At 34.5% G+C, this 21,525-nt stretch overlaps 1 protein-coding gene across 4 annotated transcripts in view; it reads left to right on the forward strand.

Moving 5' to 3' along the window:
• Nucleotides 1-21,525, forward strand: part of LOC106875473 (tubby-related protein 4) — a 680,107-nt gene that overhangs the window by 590,210 nt on the left and 68,372 nt on the right. For all 4 annotated transcript variants that reach the window (XM_014923630.3, XM_014923632.3, XM_014923631.3 and 1 more), the window contains 2 exons: nt 13,165-13,402; nt 19,788-20,959. In XM_014923630.3, the coding sequence (XP_014779116.1) occupies nt 13,165-13,402; nt 19,788-20,959 (1,410 nt within the window). The remainder of the gene's footprint in view (nt 1-13,164; nt 13,403-19,787; nt 20,960-21,525) is intronic.

Raw genomic sequence — 21,525 nt, forward strand, 5'->3', positions numbered from 1 at the left:
ATGTACACACACACACATGTAAGGACATGCAAAGACACACACACACACACACACACAGAGGATATGTGTGCATTTGTGTGTAAGTGGTTGCATGTGTTTGCAGATGCACATAAATGTGGTGTGACCAAATTGTGTATGCAACATGAAAGAGGCTAAATAGAATTAGTGTTTTGAAAATACAAGTAAACAAATATTTGCTAGTCTGTATTATTGAGTCAAAGTATTTTCGTTCTGTCACATGAAATGTGGCAATCTTGTATGATACATTTAGAGAATCTTTAGTAAAATGGTGTAAGTCACTGATTCTACCATAATTGCTTTATATGTATATACTGTGCATCTCTGACACACACACATACACACACATTATACAAAATTATGTATTATTTTGCTATATAATATGTATATATATATATACATACATATATATATATATATGTGTGTGTGTGTGTGTGTGTGTGTGTGTGTGTGTGTGTGTGTGTGCATATATATATGCATATATATATATATATATATATATATATATATATATATATATATCATCATCATCATCGTTTAATGTCCTCTTTCGATGCTAGCATGGGTTGGACGATTTGACTGGGGACTGGTGAACCAGGTGCCTACACCAGGCTCAAATCTGATTTGGAGCATGTACTCAGTCTGCCATGAGTGCCCTTTCCCATCCAAGAAGTGGAGGGCATTATTCAGAGATGGCAGAGTGTGCTTTAAGGATGATTTGAATGCTATTTCTTGCAGATTGACTACATTGAGATTCCCTTTTTTGTTTGAGGGTTTGTAGTTGTTGAGTGTTGTTTGGAACTTGTAAGGCAGAGAGAGATATACACAAATGAACCAGTATTGATAAAATATATCTTTTATATATACTCACTTAAAAATAATTATTATCACCTTAACACCTTCAATGTTATGCTCTATAATTTAAGCTATTTAAGTAAATAATAAAGATAATACAAATAATAATAATTATATTAATATTAAATAAAACAACTATTCATCCTTCCATTATATATATAACTTTCTTAATTATAATAAGTATACCTTGACCCCCTATTATTTCTAATCATCTTATATCAATCAATTTGAACTCAGAACATAATGCAGCACTTCCAAACGCTTTCTTCTTTCTCAGCCTTTTGGCAAAGATTAATTTCAGTGTAGTAACACAACTAAATACTATGAAAGATTTAATTTAATAATCAAATGCTTTTGCTATCCATTGCCCTCACAGATGTAAATCTTGTAAATCACATAGTTTGACGCTCTTCATTGACTGCAGTCTGTGAAAAATGAATACAATCTTGTCTTACATAAATTTTGAGATATTGCCTTCATCAAAATGTGTTACATGTAATGTTATCAATAGCATGAAAGCTCCAGGCATAGAAAATTATATTCTCTTCCATGGAACATAAATTTATTCAAAATACATTTTTTTTTTTTTTGTTTACTTCTAAACAATAACAACAATGAACTTGTGGAAATATCTTACATATTAAAACTGAAAATGTGAATGTGTGCGTATCGGTATGTCCTCATTTTGCACCAAAACGGCTCAACTAATTTTTCTTTAACTTCACATGCACGTTGCTTATATGTCTGGGGAGGTTTTAAGTATAAATTGATTTCGAAAAATGTTTAGGTAAACGGTGGAGGAAGAACATTTGGGCACAGGTAAATGGCAGGCATAATTATTTTTAAGCTTCCAAGGGAAATAACCCATTCCCTCCTTTGTAAATTATTTGGTAAAAATGAAGTTGAGTATGGTTTCACCGATACAATATACAACCTAGCACTGATTGAGATTGAAAACAAGACTTTAGCTTTAGGTGGTGATGTAATGACCACTTACGGGCTCCGACCCCCTGCAAAGCCTACTTCAAATGATCTTCCATCTGAGTTTGTTTGGAAAACATCTTGCGACATTACTGAATTATCCACATATGTACAGATCAATGAGGCACTCCTTCTACCTGACCAGAAGCATGCCTACGACACTATCGTTCAGCAAGTCCAATCTCGTAAAGGTAGCATTTTCTTCATTAATGCTCCTGGTGGGACAGGCAAAACGTTCGTAACTAGACTCATTCTTGCAAAAGTAAGGCTACAAAAGTGCATCACAATTGCTGTGGCAACTTTGGGCATAGCTGCTACTCTGCTCCCTAGTGGTAGGACTGCACACTTTACATTTAAGCTTCCCCTTAACCCCGCAAGTTCATCAATGCCTATTTGTAACATTTCAAAGACGTTGGACAACGGGCAATTTCTCCCACAATGCCGCTTGATTGTTTGGGATGAACGCACAATGGCTCACAAGGGTACCCTTGAGGCATTAGATAGAACTTTGCAAGACATAAAGGAAAGCCATGAACCAATGGGAGGTGTCATTGTCTTGCTATCTGGGGACTTTAAACAAACCTTGCCAATGATTCCGAAACGCACAAGGGCAGATGAAGTAATGGCGTGCCTTAAGTCTTCACCTCTATGGGGTCATGTTGTTACTTTAAAGTTAGAATCTAACATGAGAGCGTGCCTCCATGCAGATCCATTGTCAGAAGATTTTGCGAGAGACATTCTCTTTCTTGGCAATGATGAAGTTCCAGAAGACGGAGATGAAGATGTTGACATAAGTAACATTTGCACAATAGCCAGTACTATCCAGAGTCTTCAGGACCAGGTCTTCCCAGGCCTAGGAATCCACAACGGATATCTAGATTGGTTTTGCCAAAGAGCCATATTGGTTCCTAAAAATGTTGTGTCAGTGCAATCAACAACAGCCTCTTACTGCATTTGCCTGGGGACGTGACACCATTCCCAAATTCCCAATTAGGATGAGGTAGTTGATTATCCCACTGAATTTTTGAATTCCTTGGAGCCTTCAGGTGTCCCTCCACATATTCTTACTCTTAAAGTAGGTAGCCCTGTTATGCCGATAAGGAATTTAAATCCACTGACATTGTGCAATGGTACACGCCTTGTTATCACAAAATTACTTCCCAATGTCATTGAAGCAACGATTATGACTGTCTGTGGTAATGGTCAAGATGTTTTTATACTGCAAATTCCCCTTGTGCCTTTGGCTGCTGACTTACCGTTCACATTCTGCAGAGTGCAGTTTCAAATTAGACTCAATTACGCCATGTCCATTAATAAGTCCCAGGGGCAGTCGCTGTCTGTTGTTGGACTTTACTTAGCCGAACAATGCTTTTCACATGGTTACCTGTACATTGGCTGCTCAAGAGTGGGTTGTAGAAACAGTTTACATGTCTTCATCCCCCAGGGGAAAACTAAAAATGCTGTTTATAAGGAAATTTTGTAGACTTGCCGTACTGGTGCCATATTTCAGTCCTACATTATTGCTGTAATAATTTTTGTTGCTTTGTTTTTTCACTTGATTGTTGTCGTAATATTACAAGTGTGGTTCCCTTAAAGAGTTACTTAGGTGTTACTCTTACCATAAAGCATGAAAGGTGCTTAAGGGAGGGGGTGTTAATCACTTTATTAGTTTGGCAGCCTTTTCAAACTAATGCATCCAGGTAATGCCGGGTATGCCTGCTAGTTCTATATACTTCTAAAAATATACAAAAGGGAAATCAGTATGTATGCATGTATGTATGTATATATCTACACACATACACACTGTATATGCATATATATATATATATATACACCATATATATACATATATATAATAGCATTTGCATACATTATGTATACACACACACACACCATATATATATATATATATATATATATATATATATATATATATATATATATATATATATATATATATATATATATATATATATATATATAGATAGATAGATAGATAGATAGATAGATAGATAGAGAGATAGATATATACAATACCATACACACACACACTGTATATATATCAGGTCATTAAGGATGAAATGTCCGATTTTCTTATGCACCAAGTTTGACAGATGGTCACAACTGGAATATCATTTATCATAGGATTGCTTCTTAAAATACTCGTAAGTTGGTTCAGCAAACTGTGGTGGGATAAATATTTTTATTGTCATCATGATGTCTCTGTGCCAGAATCTCCACCCATTAAGTTAATCACATGGTATTTAAAGTTCCTTATCCTGTTTTGCTCTTATGTTGTCATTTCATCTCTATGCAAGCTTTTTAGTTCAGTCTGTTACTTCAGCTTTTGCTGCGAGATCTAGTTAGAGGAGTCTTGCAGCATAATCAAGTCCTCTGTGTCACCACTTCCTTAATGTAAAAGATCATTGTTGTTTAATGTCCAGGGTTTTGCAAGGATATTCGTAGTCAAATGTGTCAAGCATCCTTTCTTGGTTTGCAAATAGTGTGTTTCATAGAAGTATAAAAGAGTGGGCAGATAATATTCTAGAATTGAGAAAACCATATGTCACAAATTAGAGATTTCTTGCTTTGCTAAATCTTGGATAACTTTTTGAATGCATCAGAAGTCTTTGTCACTTGCCAATTCAATTTTCTTTTCCCTACTTTTGCCAATCAACCTATACACACATGGCTGTGCATGTTTATAGGAGAAAGAGACATAGAAAGAAAAAGAGAGTGAGTTAAGTATTCTAAATGAGAATATCCTTCTACTCTGATCTGGCAGTTTTAGTTTCACAGCTAAATTCACATCCAATCACTTGCCAAAGAAGTGCAACTTAGAAATATATATTCATATATTCTTTAAAAATTTCAAAGCATACACAAGTTATATACAAGTTAATTTTATTCATATCTAAATCCATACAAACTCTTAAGAAAGCAATTTCTTATTGATAATATAATTCTAAATTGTTTTGAGATGAATGTATTTCTATAAATAAAAAAAGTGTTTTACTACTAAGTGAATGTTAAGATAAATGAAAATTAACAAGTGAACATAAAACAAAAAAGTTTGTAAAATTTCAATTTAAAAGAAACAGTTGTAAGACATTTTGCTAAATAGCAGGTAAGTTGAGTTGTAATGAATGTAAAAATGTTATATAACAAATATATTCTGTGGTAGTGAATTGAAAATGTTATGTAGGCATATAGATGTTCTTTTATTTGATTTTTATGTTATAGCGGCTTAAAGTAGTTTGAAAGTAACCACAAATGTTGTCAAGAGTAATTTGTCATACAAAGGATTAAAAAATATTTCAAGACATTTTGATAATGTTTGCATGGATGCTTAATACTTCAGAATGGATCATAAAAGAATTAGTGACATGCTTAGCTAGCTAGAATAACTTAATAAGAGGGGTTCCTCATCTCCTCGTTCTCAATTTTTATTGTTTAAATGTCAAAATAGCAGTGAATTTGAATCTATAGAAAATAAAGAGGAAGCTGACATTTTGAGGTTAATTCTTCAAGAAATCAAACCTAAAAGAAAAATATCAAAACATCTTCTTCTTCAAAGTTCCTTTGGGGCACAATTCAGTTTGTTTTTTTTTTCTTTTTTTCGTAAAAAGTAAGAAATTGATGCTTTTTTTCTCCCATGTGCACGTTATTTGAGAGTAACCAAAAGGCGATAAGATGTTTGAGCGCAACATAGATGCAATTAACTGAATACATTATTTTTTTTTATCTAGTCTAAAAACTTTCAGTCACTATGCTGCTTGTGTGTGTGTGTGTGTGAATATTAATTTTTCACATCTTCATTAACACCATTTGAGTAAACAAAAGCTCTGTAACTCAACAGCTTTGTCACTTTTGATTAGCGAGGATCAGAGAAATGAAAATGACTTACTTGAGATTAAAAGTAAGTATTGACAACACGAAGAACCTTTGGTTGTAGAAAATCTTCCTCAATGTATTTCTTCCACCACATACTTCAGAAATTGTTCTCTTGAAAGTGTCTAATGCCATCTTTTAGAGTATTATCTTGAAATCATTTATCTTCTGTCTTATCTAAAATATTGATACTGTTAGTTATAGCCTCTAAATTAAGTTGTATTTTGTTGTTGTTGTTGTTGTTGCTGTTGTTATTAATAGTGATTTGCTATTGGAGTTGTAAAATGTTTTGAAGTTTGAATCTGTGAAATCAACAAACTCAAAATGTAGAAATGAAAGATCTAAAAGAAACAGTTTGATATAAATATATGTCAACATTTTTTCTCATTTTTCTTACACCTGTTTTATGTATAAATTAACTTGCAATAATTTTCTTTCATATTTGACTTTCTTAATCTTTTGTGAAATGAGGAATCACAGAATAAATCTCTTCAAGCTATTTTTTCTATTTTTTACGTAAAAAAAACCATTTAAAATAAATGTAAGTAAAAATGTCTTGCTTGTACCTGGTTAAATTTATAAATATGTGAATAAATTATGAGATACTTATAATCTATATAAAATTTCTGTTTCTATCTCATCCTTACCACTAAAGAAAGATGTAAATAGGTGAATACCATTTCACTTTTCCTTCAGTAAAATAGCAAAACAACTCATTAATATTCTGTTTGATATTCCAAAGTTCTCACAGCATGGATGTTATCTAGCATATTTTAAATAAAAAAAAAATTTTTAATTCCATTTTACCATTGATGATTCCCAAAACTCTTATGAAAAACCTGATTATCATATTGACACAGATATTAACTAAATTCAGATATAGACCTAGTTTTAAATCAAGAAATTGATCTTAAAGCTAAAAGTCAGTCTGTATTTATGAATGTCAAAGATTTTGGAAGGCGAAAAGAAAAAATAGGAAAATATTTACTTGTGCAGACATACACCCTCCCACTCCTTCTGTCTTTCTGTCTCTCTCTCTCTCTCTCTCTCTCTCTCTCTCTCACCCACTCTCATCTAATAAGCATACAGCAATTCAAATTATAGAAGGAATTTGTAGAGATTTTAAAATAAAGTATATATATGTATGTGTGAGAATATATATGTGTGTGTATGTATGTGTGCATGTGTGTGTGCACGTGTGTGTGTGCATATATATATATGTGTGTGTGTGTGTGTGTGTGTGTGTGTGACTACATGTGGATTGTTGGTGACTTTTTCCTCTGTCTTCTTTTTCTCTTGGACTTTCCTCTGTCTCCTGTTTCTGAAGGAGAGCTTTGCTCAAAATGTAAAACACCTTTTCTTTCCTTTCCTAAGTGTTTTATTAATGCTTTGCGTCTACCATGTCCTCACGTTGTTGATTTTTCTCCATTTTCTTTTATTAACTATATATATGTATACGTATATATATATATATATATATATATATATATATTTGAAGAAAAGCAACAAAAATTCAATAGGTTATAGCAGTATGTACGTTTCCTATAAGCTTCATTTATTTATGTAGTGAGAACACCACCACATAAGATGTGCAATGAAAATGTACTCCTCAGCTGCATAATGGAAGTTCAATTTTAGACTTACTAAAATTGAACTTCCATTATGCAGCTGAGGAGTACATTTTCATTGCACATCTTATGTGGTGTTCTCACTACATAAATAAATGAAGTTTGTAGGAAACGTACTTACTGCTATAACCTATTGAATTCTTGTTGCTTTTCTTCAAATTTTATTCACCAAATCTCTTGATTTTGTTTTTGGTTTTTACCCTACCAAATTCTTGTGCCTCAAACATTTTAAGTACCACATTTAATCTTTTGATTAAATCTATATTATTATATATATATATATATATATATATATATATATATATATATATATATATACTTATAACTTTTTAAATAATACAATGAAAAGAATTGAACTTGTTTCCATGACTGCAAACACCAAATTGGATGAAATTTAGATGGAATCTCTATTTGAGTTTCTTTGTATTCTTTGCATAGAATTATGTCACAGATGAGGTCATTCTGTCAGACTACTAAAGCCTCACATGCTTCAACTGAATGAGAAGCCAACAGGATTACAGCACTATGGTTATGTTCTTCTTTCAGTGTGACAGAATTAGTAATGTACTAGAGAAAATGCTTTGTCATGTTAGCTACATTTCCTTATATTGTAAGTTCAAATACTGCTGAGGTTGACTTTGCCTTTCATCATTCAGGAGTTTGTAAGATAGCACGCAAGTACTGAGATTAATATAATCAACAACATTCCTTCCACTAAAAATGTGTGACCCTGTGTCAAAGTTAGTCATCATCATCATCATCATCATCATCCAGTCAGTCAGTGAGCTGGCAGAATCATTAGCAAACTGGACTGAATGCTTAGTGGCATTATGTCTATCTTTTCTTTCTAAGTTCAAATTCTACCAAAGTTGTCTTTGGATTGGTAAAATAAATACCAATCAGGAACTGGGGTCAATATAATCAACTAGCCCCCTCCCCTAAAGCTTCAGGCCTTGTGCCTAAATCAGAATGGATTATTATTCCAAAGCTGTCACAAGCTAATTTGATTAGTAGGGACATTGTCTTTAGACTTGGTGATAACAAGTTGCTTCAAATATAAGAATCTTTCTTAAGATTCTTGCAGGGTATAGCATTGTACTTCTCTGCAGGTCAAGAATGCAAGTTTCAATTCTAATATCTTTCAGACTCTTAGATATTAGTTTGGATGTTGTGGCAAAAGCACCAATTACAGCAGGAATAACTGTTGGTTTAGTTTTCCACAATATCTTTATCTCACTGGCTAGGTCTCAATTTTTTTCAGTTTCTTTGGTATCCACTCTCATCATATTGTATTGCAAAGTCTCTGATCTTACACTGCTTATTTCTTTTGTTCTCTATAATCATATCTAGTCTTTAATAGTAAGTTCAATTTTTATGGAGAAGTCCCATAAAAATCCTGTAATTCTTATTTTCTGTCATAGCCTCTGGTTTATGTTCACATCACTTTTCTATTATTTTGAAGCCACACACTTTGCTGATATCTCAGTGCTGTCATGTTTGTGCTTATATTCTTTTGTGCTAGCTTATTGCACTCACTCAAGAGATGATTAGTATTTTAATCTCTTTTCCTGCAGATTCTACATTTGCTCTCTGAATTTTGTTGATCTTTGTGTTTATGAGATTCATCATAACGACTTGTTCCTGAGTTACTATAATTAGTATTTCGCTTTCTTGTTTCAAGTTTTCATCCATCAGCCATGGCTAGTATTGTTTACTTCCAGCATCCCCAGTTTGTTGTATGAATTGGCCATGTATTTCAATTTCTTTCCATCTGTGTGCTCTGTTCATCCTTCCATTCTTGAATTTTTGTAGTGTTTCAGTAACGTTTTGGACAGTTCTAACCACTGATATTATTCTTTCTTCACTACACACAACATAATTTTTCAACCCCAGTATCACAGTACTAACACTGTCTTCTATATTTTGCAATCTTCTGCCTCCATCCAGCCTTGTTAAGTAGATGGTCTGCATTGTGCCTTGTGTACAGCTTCCTAGTTCCTCTAATATTTTTATTGCATGTTTTCATTGCCCCATTGAGGACACATAGGTCTTGGGTTTGAGCTATGTAAATCTTTCATCATACCCAAGGTACCTCTTTTACAGGGAACACTTCTACTTTGACTCATCACACTTTGGTTATCTCTATTTTTAGATCTTTCATGGTTGGATAATTTAGGCATTTCTTTAAGAAATACATTTTGGTCTCTTAGAACTGATACTTCAATTAGGTCCTCAACAGCAACATTCCTTTTATTACTTTTTCCCCAACTCTAACTTTCTTAGTTTTTTGCCATTTTATTATCTTTTTCAAACACCACATTTCCCTTTTTTATTTCATTCATTATTTTCATACCTAGCCAAAGATAAACCTCTGTACCTGGCTTTTGTTGACATGGAGAAAGCCTTTGACAGGGTCCCCTGATCCCTTATCTAGTGGTCAATGAGGAAACTAGGGATAGATGAATGGTTAGTGAGAGCTGCTCAAGTCTTGTCATCTACAGGGATGCTGTCAGTAAGGTGAGGGTTGGCAACGAGTACAGTGAAGAATTCTGAGTAGGGATAGGGGTCCACAAAGGATCAGTCTTCAGCCCCCTCTTATTTATCATAGTCCTCCAGGCAATAACACAGGAATTCAAGACAGGATGCCCCTGGGAGTTCCTCTATGCTGATGACATTGCTCTTATAGCTGAGTCACTATCAGAACTGGAGGAGAAATTTCAGATGTGGAAGCAAGGATTAGAACCGAAGGGCCTTAGAGTCAACCTAGCTAAAACCAAAGTCTTAATAAGTAGGAATGCAGACAAACCACAAATCCCTTCAGGTAGATGGCCCTGCTTGATCTGTAGAAAAGGCATAGGTAGAAACTCCATAAGATGTACCCAGTGTAAGATATGGACTCATAAGAGGTGCAGCAATATCAAAGGAAGGCTAACTGGGAAGATAGGTTTTGTATGTAGCAGATGCTCAGGTGCTATAAGCACAGAAAATGTGCAGAGAACAGTTTTTGTCACATTTCAGGGAGAAAAACTAGAAGTAGTTGATGGCTTCTGTTACCTAGGTGATCAAGTCAGTAGCTGGGGTGGATGCTCTGAAAGTGTAGCTGCTAGAATAAGAATGGGCAAAGTTCAGAGAGCCCCTACCTCTGCTGATGACAAAGGGCCTCTCGCTCAGAGTAAAAGGTAGACTGTATGACGCATGTGTGTGAACAGCAATGCTATATGGTAGTGAAACATGGGTCATGACTGCTGAGGACATGCGTAAGCATACAAGGAATGAAGCCAGTATGTTTCGCTGGATGTGTAATGTCAGTGTACATACACGACAGAGTGTAAGCACCCAGAGAGAAAAGTTGCATTTAAGAAGCATCAGATGTAGTGTGCAAGAGAGACGACTGCGCTGGTATGGTTATGTGTTGCACATGAATGAGGACAGCTGTGTGAAAAAGTGTTACACCCTAGCAGTTGAGGGAACCTGTGGAAGAGGTACACCCAAGAAATCTGGGATGAGGTGGTGAAGCACAACCTTTGAACATTGGGCCTTACTGAGGCAATGACTAGTGACTGGGACCTTTGGAGATATGCTGTGCTTCAGAAGACCTGACAAGCCAAGTGAGACCATAGCCCATGGCCTATGCCGGTGGGTGTAACCAGCCCATTTATGAATACCCCTCATTTACTGGACAATAAACCTTGCTTGTGAAGACCTGTTGAGGCAAGTGAAATCAAAATCAAAATTGCTGACGTGGCAGATGACAGTACCGCCTGATTGGCACTCGTGCCAGTGGAACGTTAAAAGCATATCCAAGCATGATCGTTGCCAGGACCATGGATTGGCTCCCATGCTCGTGACACATGAAAAGCACCATTTGAGCATGATCGTTGCCAGTGTCGCCTTACTGGCACATGTGCCGGTGGCACGTGAAAAACAATATTCGAGCATGGTTATTGCCAGTGCCACCGGACTGGCTCCCGTCCAGGTAGCACATAAAAACAACTTTTGAGCGTGGTTGTTGCCAGAACTGCCTGACTGGCCTCATGCCGGTGGCATGTAAAAAGCACCCACTACACTCTTGGAGTGGTTGATGTTAGGAAGAGCATCCAGCTGTAGAAACTTTGCCAGATCGGATTGAGCTTGGTGCAGCCTCTGGCTTGCCAGTCCTTAGTCAAACCGTCCAACCCATGCCCGCATGGAAAGCGGACATTAAACGATGATGATGATTTTCATTCTCCTATTATTGTGTCATGCAAAGAGGAATAAATTATTTATGTCTATCAACATTTATGCCTTATGTAATGGCCTTTTCCTGTATAACCATAACAGATGTTTTACAAATTTTTATTCAGTAATCATGTAAAATTACATTGATGTCTGATGAATGTGTAATTGAACAGGGAATGTGAAGTAATTAAAGTATAATGAATAGTTTGTTTAACATGTGTATGTATTTATATATGCATACACACACACACATATATATATAGAGAGAGAGTGAGATACCAGGGTAAGAACATAAATGTGAAACAAGATGGGGGAAAAAATAGTGCTCAAATTTCAGAGGTAGAGTAATATGCTTTATTATTAAAGCCATAGAAACATCACAAAAAAAACAGCTACTCAGAGTTTCACATTTCCGTTCTGGATCACATCTGCCTGACAAGCGGGAAAGTGAAACTCTGAGTAGCAGCTTTTTGTGCTACTCAGAGTTTCACATTCCCATTTATTAGGCAGATATGATTCAGAATCTGGATCATATCTGCCTGACAAACAGGAACATGAAACTCTGAGTAGAAGTTCTTTTGTGATATTTTTGTGATGTTTTTGCAGCTTTAATAATAAAGTATACATCTCCATATATATATCTAGAGTGAGAGAGAGATAGACAGACAGACAGACAGATAGATACACACACACATACTTATCAAAACAAAGAGGGATTAATAAGGAATAGTAATCCAGGCAAACTACTTCTTAATCTCTCTGCAGATAAAATTCACCAGGTTAACAAAAAAAGTCTTGTGATCTGTATTGTACTCCGGGTAATCTGAGGTTGAAAGCCAAAGTCAAAGTCCATCACCAGTCAAATTTGTAAATCTGTGGTTGCATTACCCAGTTAAGATAGTATGTTTTTACAGAGTGATACATAAAGAAAGCAGAAATAAATAAATGTATAAAGTAACCCATTATTTCTATTTCACACACACACACACACAAACACACACACACACACACACACACACACACAAACACACACACACACACAAGTGTGTGTGTGCGCACATGCTACTTGCAAACATATATTAATCCTCTGACACAAGCTCATGGAAGAGCCTTTGTGCAGTCTCTCAAATTGCTACAAATAGCAAGCAAATCTACTTCAAATTGCATCTTCCAGTCTCACAAAAAGAAAAAAACACACTGGCTAATGTTTTCATAAATACACAGTTTCTTAAAAAGGAAAAAACAAAAACATAGTCATGGCTTGAATGCCTTTGAACTGCTCCATGGGAGTTGACAACTGAACAACTGCAACACTTACATTTGTTTTCAGTGTTAATTTTTTATGGTTTAATTAAAAAAAAAAAACAAAAGAATATCTGAATTTTACTAAATTTTGGTTTCAGTGAAATGGAACTTAGCCCAGCTTGTATTCCTAGGCTGTTTTAAAATGTTTTATGATATATGCGTATCTTCTATATTCAGTTAATTTCTATTAGTTTGAGACTAATCTGTATATGAATGCATTAATAATCTTCTTTCATGACAAGTTTTGATTCTTTTGTTATTTTTCCAGAATAACCGCCTTGTACAGGTTTCATCAAATATCTGGGGTACAAAATTTGGAATTTTGGGTGTGGCCCACTCATTGCCTGAAGACTTGGGTCAAGTGCTCTATAAAACCAGTTTACTACATCTTCAACCAAGACAAATGACTGTGACGGTGACAGAGCTTCTTGGAGATACACAAGCTTTATCACGCGACCCTAACTTCACTCCTGCTGGGTGTGGTGAGGAAGATGAAGATGGACCCTGTGAGTTATAGTTTTAATTTTTCACCTTTTGTTCATGACCCTAGAGAAAAGTTTAATGACTTTAACATTGTTATGTACTAACTTGTTAAACATGGCAAATTTTATATTATTTATTCTGCTTGGAAATTTAAACCAAGACTTGTAGAAGCCAGTTTACTTCATTATTGACTGAAATGTTATGGTAATATCTTGTCACTAATTACCTAGTAACATATGCAACATCAATTTCTTTTTTTTTTTCTGCTGAAGGAAATTTTTTTTATGATTGATTATATAAATAATTATGGTTCTGTATTTCCTGGTAACCTGTCTCTACTTCATTGGACAATCTCAAATTTTGTGGCCGTCAGTCTGTTGAAAATCACCTATTATTGTATACTGTTGTCTTCACAGCTAAATCTAGGCTCCAGCCATTTTTCTTGCCATTTGTTGCATCATCTTTCCTGCTATTCAACCAATTGTTGCATTGACAACTTATCTATAGTATAAGATTCCTGGGATATGCTTCCAGTTGTATTGTTTCAAACTATCAAGCATATATATATATGTACATGCAAACACATACATGTGTGTGTGTATATATATATATATATATATATATATATATATATATGCATATATGCATGTGCATACATACACACATACATGCGCATGCACACAAGTAAAATCACAAAACAGATGTAGCTATTGTTGTGAACAATTCTTCTTGCATGAGTTGAATACAAGTCTGAATTTAGCTATTGCTAACATGGTATTTTTCAATCAGAATAATAAGCTTAATGCTAATACTGCTACCTTCGTAGCACTAGAGTTATGAGGTTATATTTGACTGTAGTGTACACATAATATTATACATGTGATAAAATTACAACCATGGCATCCCATATAAGCAGAAGAACAAGACAAATAAAACTAATATTATGTCTATATCTAGTTTACTGTTGCTGATTCAGTTTGAACAGACAGCTAATCTATTTGTAAAAAATTAATGACAACAACTAAACACATTCTACATAGATATATTAATAAATTTTGCTTCCTTTTTCACATTAACTATGGCTCTACCTTTTTCAAACTACCTATCTCTCACTCTTCTTCTCTTTAACTGTTATACTCAGTATCAGCTACTATAACTTTCTATTTCTCATTAGCCATCTCTCTCATTCTTTTGTGTGGTTTGCTTCTTACCCACCTTTCCATTCACTAACTACTTCTCTAGTTTGTGCTTCTTCATTTTTCCCTCTCTCACTTTAGTTATATACATGCTTCTTACTGCTTCATCTCTCCTTCAGTCTCTTTTGCAAGTTATTATCTTTTCTTTTTTTGTTTTTCTCTTTTTTTCATATACATATTCTCAAACAGAGGCAAAACTGATTTCATAATATTGCAAATGATAACATTTAAAATCTCTTCCAGTAATATAATCCTGGATTACTTCTTCCAATATCATTGCTTAAATATACATTTTCATCATCTCAATAGAATAACAGTATCAATTCTTTTACTGTTCAAGGATATATCTCTTCAAAAATATTAGATTACTTGTTAAAAATACAGTTAACCAGAAAGGAATCTATAAATGAATAACAATTTTAGAATCAAATTAAATTTGAATTTATTTAGTAGAACTGTATGTAAATTAAATGTATTAATTTTTGTATGGAGAAATGAAGCAAATGGAAAAAAACAAGAAAATATTACAAGTAATCAAGAAAAATTATCAAATATAATAGCTTCCAAAAACAATGATAATATTCATCTAACAAAGTTTATAATCCTTTAAAGAATATTCAACTTTGATATCATGAAATTGTTTCAAATTTATTCAGTCATAAAATCTTTATCCTTTCTCAAAATTGATTATTGATTTTGATATTTTGTTCTTTGAATTCAAGATTAGACTCAAAAGCTTCATATTGCTTTGGTTCTGTAAACTTTGGGTAAAAAATATTTGTTACAAAAGCTTAGTCATTTATATGATAGAATCTTTTGAATTCTTCTTTGATCATCATCAGCAGTGAAACAAACAATAATTCTCTTATGTTATCTGCTGCTTTATAAACTGGTTTGAAAATGTCAGTATTGTTATGAAGAAAATAATGTCTTTGAATCGGTAAGGTTTTCATACTGTTTACCAAAAAGAGAAGCTAGTTTTAGTTCAGAAGATATTTTCTTTAGCTCTTTGTACTTATAGAATGTTGCTTCAAAGTATCATAAAATAAGATGACTAAGAAAGAAAAAAAAAACGCTTGTTGCTTGTAGAGATCAAGCATGCAGGAACATTATTATCTGAATGATACATATAACTTTCAACTCTTTGCCTGATAGTGCTTCTTGAAATCTGTATTTATTTGCATATCCAGACATTTTATTAAATGGCTTCTAGTAACAAACAAAATAAAAATCCCCCACAAGATAAAAGTTGGACATTTATTATATAACCATATTCAACTAAAAAATCATCATCACCACTTCACAGAGTGTACTAGGTGCATTTTACCATGACACTAACTCTGAAGAGGTTATAATGCCTTTGGCAAGACTAAATTATGTTGCCTCTGTTCATTTGCCATCCACTTTAGTGTGCTGGGTATGTTTTATGATCCTGCATTAAAAAGGTTGTCTTGCTTTTTTTTTGTAAGACTAAAATGTTGTTTACATTTTGTCTTCACTGTTCATTCAAGTTGAGTAAGTCCAAGAGGGTGGATAGCAGAGTGATGATTGAGAACTTTGGCAAGAGAATAAAAGAAGAGAGTGTGGGTGTGAGCAATTTAGAGAAACACAGGAATAAGAATGACAGAATAGTAGGAGAGGGAGTAATGGAAGGGAGAGTATGATAGGCAGCTACATGTTGATTTTTGGTAAAGAGATTGAATAAAAAAAAAAGCACTATGAAAAAATATCATTATGAACAACATTATGAGAAAAGAGGGAGTGATAGGGTGAGAAAAGGTAGTGAAGAAGGGGAGAAATGGAAGTGATATGTGTCAATAAACAGTGATAGAAGGAAGAAATATAAAAAGGAGTGAAGAATTAGAGGATGAAAATATAAATGGCTGATAGTAAGAGAAAATGGAATGATGGATAGCAATAAAGACAGGTAATTGTACAAGAGAGGTGGGAGTGACAGTGAACCTTGGCATGTAGAAAAGAGGATGTTCACTAGCAGTGAAGAACACTGATGGCTGGGGGTTCTGCATATGAACAGATCTGATGCTATCCTTTATTACAGATGCTGTGATGATAGAACAAAGATAGAGTGATAAAAAGTGGTTGTAGAGTCAGGTATAAATCCAGTGGTGCCCCTAATTACTTAAGTAACATAGAAGAGTGAAGAAGTAAGTGGGTGAGTGGAAAATGAGAGAGTAATCACGGTGGAGTGGCATCTAAACCACAATGTCTATTTTGCCATAATAGCAAGTGTGCAGATTTCCTATTACAGTCCTTTATCTTTGGTGTGATTTATCATCTTGAGATCTGCTGTTGCCACTTTGTTCCATGTATTCCTAGATCTCCCTCTCCCACAGCTGCAACATTACAGCACTTCTTTATACAACTGATATCCCTCATTTGTGTTACTTGTCCATACCAGCACTGTCTTCTCTTTTCACACTACATATGATTTCAGAGAAATCATGCTTTTCTCTCACTTCATTTGTGCTCCACCTTTTAAAAAAACTGATATACACATTCAGCAGAACATGCTTACTTCATATTTTTGCAAATCTTCCGTATTCAAGGTATTCTCTTCTCTGTAACTACTTCGTATACAAGCATCATACAATCTGTCTTTCACTCTGAGAGAGAAACCTTTTTTTTTTTTACCAGCAAAGGTAATAGTTCCGTAACTTTTTCCACTCTGTTCTTACTCAAGCTTCTATGGTTTCAGAATACCCATCTTCACTTCTAATTTGGCCACCTAAGTAATAAAAGCAGTCAGCTACTTCTGGGGAATCTTCCGAGCATTTCATGTGTAATCTTCGGCCACCTGTTTCTATCACATACAAAGACTGCCTTTTCCACCAGCCTGTTATCACTACATTTCTTGTGCTTCCATACTTAACACTAGGTACATCAAATAGAATTGCTGCATACTTCTTTTCTGCATACTAAGCATAGCCTTTCCTTGATGAAAGGAAGATCCTAACTTTTTTCCAACCTGCTAATACTTTGGTCTATGTTAAGTTTATTTTGAGGTTCCTCAATTCTAGATTTTGTTTCCATATCTGGAATTTCTTCTCTAAATCTTCCACAGATTCATCTATAAGAACTAGTTCAACTGCATACAGGAGTTCCCATAGACAGCTAGTCTTGAATTCCTCTGCAAAAGCAGTTATAAAAGACTATAAGTTGTTCTATTTAACATTGAAACATTTTGTTAAAAATAAATATTTTTAAAAGAAGTTTTTGAAGATTTTTATATATTCAATTTTTAAAGAATTTTACACCTGAAATTATCATGAAGATGATGATGATTGAAAAGCATAGCTGTCACTTTCATGCAAATGTAACCTTATAGCATGTACCATGCTTTCATGAATTGTTTTAGGTGCCTATGTAGCCATGAGTAAGCATGGACTCTCTCTTAGCTCTCCCTGTGGAAAATAAAAAATGTGACGGCTGGAGGAGAGAGAGAGAACTGCACTACCAGACAGCTGGTGCTCATTTTCGGCTGAGTACAGTGGAGTAACATAAAATGATGTGCCTTACTCAAAGACACAAAGTGCTGCTTGAAATTGAACCCATGACATTTTAATCATAAGCAAGGTAGAAACATATCATTAATCTTGTGTATCACTATGTGAATTTTCCATACTGCGTTAAAGTCAACACTTCATTTTTATTGAAATCCTTTAAATTCATTAATATTACATGAATCGGAAGCTTAGTTCTTATCCATAACAATATATTGTTGGTTAACAAAAAATAAAGCAAAGGTCAAATGATCAGAAACACAAATTTTAAGCAGTTTTATCTCATATTCCCCAACACACAACTCAGAATAACACTCAGAGTGTATTAACAGAAAGCTGAATAAAATATTTTGATTTCTGAGAATAACCTAATCCATTTTCAGCCAGTGTTATGAGACAGTGAATGGTGTTAGATTGAGGTAAACATTTATAAATACTGAGTAACTTATCGATTTGAGTTAACATCAGTTAATGAACACTTATCTGAAAGGACTATTTTTATTAGAAAACATTGATCAACAAGTCTTACTGCTATCTGTATGATACTTTCCAAATAAATTCCAGAGTTCTATCTTAAAGTGTTGCCTTACAGAATATAATTTTACAGGCTAAATGTATTTCTGCTCTTTTTCATGGATATCTTAATCTATTAAAAAAGTAAGACACTCAACATATATTACAGCATACATAACTGTTTATTGAATAGTGGATAAGGAACTAGAAGATTTGAAAAAATACAAATCTAATCTGAATGAGTTTGAACGTGAACTATCTTAGTGGTGTAACATTTGTGTTCTGTGTTTTAATTATGTCTTAGCTGTGTGGACATATCTGCAGTGTGTCTTGGTAATGTAAACATACACTCATTATAAACATGCCTGCTGTATTTTAGCTGTGTAATCATGGTTGTAGTATGTTCTAGTAGTATAAATATGTCTAATGTATCATAGCATTATGAAAGTGTTATGCCTTAGCAGTGTAAACCTTTGTGCAGCATGTCTCAGTACTGTAAACATGTGTGTAATTTTCCTTGGCACTGTTGATATGTCTGTAGTGTATCTAAACAATGCAAAGATGTCTGAAGTGGATTTTTTTGTGGTGGTGGTGGTGGGGTCAGTGTAATCATGTCTATAGTATGTCTTGACAGTGTAAACACATTTAATGTGCCTTAGCAATGGAGACAGCCTGCAGTGTATCTCAGTAAACATTTTAGAAGTGTGTCCCAGAGGTATAAAGAAATGGTTAAGAAATTTGCTTTATAATTATGTCATCCTGGATTTGATTTCACTGTGTGGCATTTTGAGCTAATGTCTTTTATGATAGCCTTAGATAGACCAAGTGATATTGGGCAAAAAGGAACTGTTTGAAAGCTCATTGGATGAAGTGTATCTGTACTTCAAAGTAGTAGCTTTTTCATAATCTGTTATATTGATTCTTAGAATTAAAGACACACGTGTCTGTGAAATACTCAATTTACATATGAAGATCCATTTACATCATGTCTTAGCAGTCCAATATACCTGTAATGTGTCTTTGTAGTGTTACTATGCATATAGTGTGCTAAAAACGAAATGTATAAAAATTCTCAGAATACAATATATCTGAATCTAAGATAATTTTCTGCTTTCTTAAGTTAAGAGTTATTTTTTAAGTAATTTTAACATTTGTTTTTTGTTTTTTTTTTGTTTTAGGGCTTGAAATTGTCAGTGTTGTTGGTGGAGCCACAGTACCAGATGTTAGCATCATTCCAGAATCTTCTATTGATCCTAACTCAAGGATAGCTGCACACTATCCAATGGAACCATTTGGAACAAATTCTATAGGTAATCATATTGAATCTCCAATTATTATTGACCGGGAAAGCTTAGCAGCAAAATCTTCTGAAGGACCAAATTTCACAGGTTTTCCTGCCAATAAAACCAACCAACTCCAACCTGCTAAAATTTCTCAGGTGAGCATGAATCCACGTGATATACACTTTGAGACAGCAAATAACTGTATAGTGAACTCTAACAGCAGTGATGGGGTAATATCAAAAGATGGTTATCAATGTTTAGGAGCAAGACCAAAAGTTCCTACTAATGCAAACCCACCTAAAATTACACTGGATACAGGGCAACAGAGCCTTGTACTCAGTGAAAGTTCTAAACAACCAAAAACTGAATTAGAAGAAATTTTACGAACTGACATGTCTGATGATATGCCACGCTGGGCTGATCCAGCACGTCAGAGTCTTAGGTACATTGATGATGAGGGTGGTGATAACTCTGAGCTGCCATTAGAAGCAAACACTATTCAGGACTGTAGCCAATTAGTCCCTGTTACTGCCAGAGAAAACCAACCTCGTTTGTATTTTGCTCATCAGGACTCCCTCCCAGACAGTGACACTTTAGAAAAACCATCCCCGTTTGCTCATTATTACCGAACAAGCATAGACTCAACTACTACTGAAGATGATAGTGCATCAGAAAGTACATGCAGCCCCCATCATTCCCCAATCAAAAGAACTCTTAAAAAGCATGGTTCAGTTGATACAGGAATCAATATTTTATCAGATTCAGTAAAAGAATCAACTCTAAATCGAGGAATATCAAGCCAAGAAATCAAACAGAGCGCTTCTCTGCCTTCATCACCTGTTCGTCGAAGTCCAAAGATGGACACACCTACACGAAGACTAAGAGAGGAAGTGTTACGTGGTAAAAGCAAACATTATAGCCCAGTTTTAGGCAAAAAACAGCATCGTTACTTGAGGCTATTAGACAGCTCTGAAGAAGATCTGTCCTGCAGTGCTGATGAAAATGCAAAAGTCATTCACAGTTTCAAAGATCTAGAATCATTCCAAAAAGCACAACTTCGGCAAAAGGTAAACCCATACTTTTATTTAAATACATTTAATTGTAGTTTAAGTTTTTTGTTTTAAATTTCATGTGCATTTATTTGACTTTTTTTTAAAATTTGTAGCAGTATTTTCCTTCATGCTGAAGTTGACTTCTGTTGTATCATAATATAAACAGCTTTGAATAATATGCATCTATTGAGCATGTCTGCAAACAATTTGTTGACAGACAATCCCCATACAGTCTCAGACTCAATATGTAGGCCTATATCAAGTGCCTGGAGGAGGTTGTGCTACCCTGAGTCAAGAGGGTGGCTGCTGGAACACCCTATGTCTGGCAACAGGACTCTGCACCATACCACACAATTGTCCTGTCTATATTTTGTCTGCTGGCCAACTGTCTGCTGATGAATTGTCTGTCTACCTATTGAGCACCATCTCATCCTTTTTTGTACACTGAAGTAAGTTTATATTTTTTTACTGACTTCAGTCATTGGAGTGTAACTTTTCTGGAGCAATACCTTCGAAAGTGCAGTTAATCATATCAACTGCATACATCTTTTACTGATTGCTACTTATTTTATCAACTACCT

The sequence above is a fragment of the Octopus bimaculoides genome, chromosome 3 (assembly GCF_046866305.1).
Source record: "Octopus bimaculoides isolate indiv1 chromosome 3, ASM4686630v1, whole genome shotgun sequence".
Lineage (NCBI taxonomy): Eukaryota > Metazoa > Mollusca > Cephalopoda > Octopoda > Octopodidae > Octopus > Octopus bimaculoides.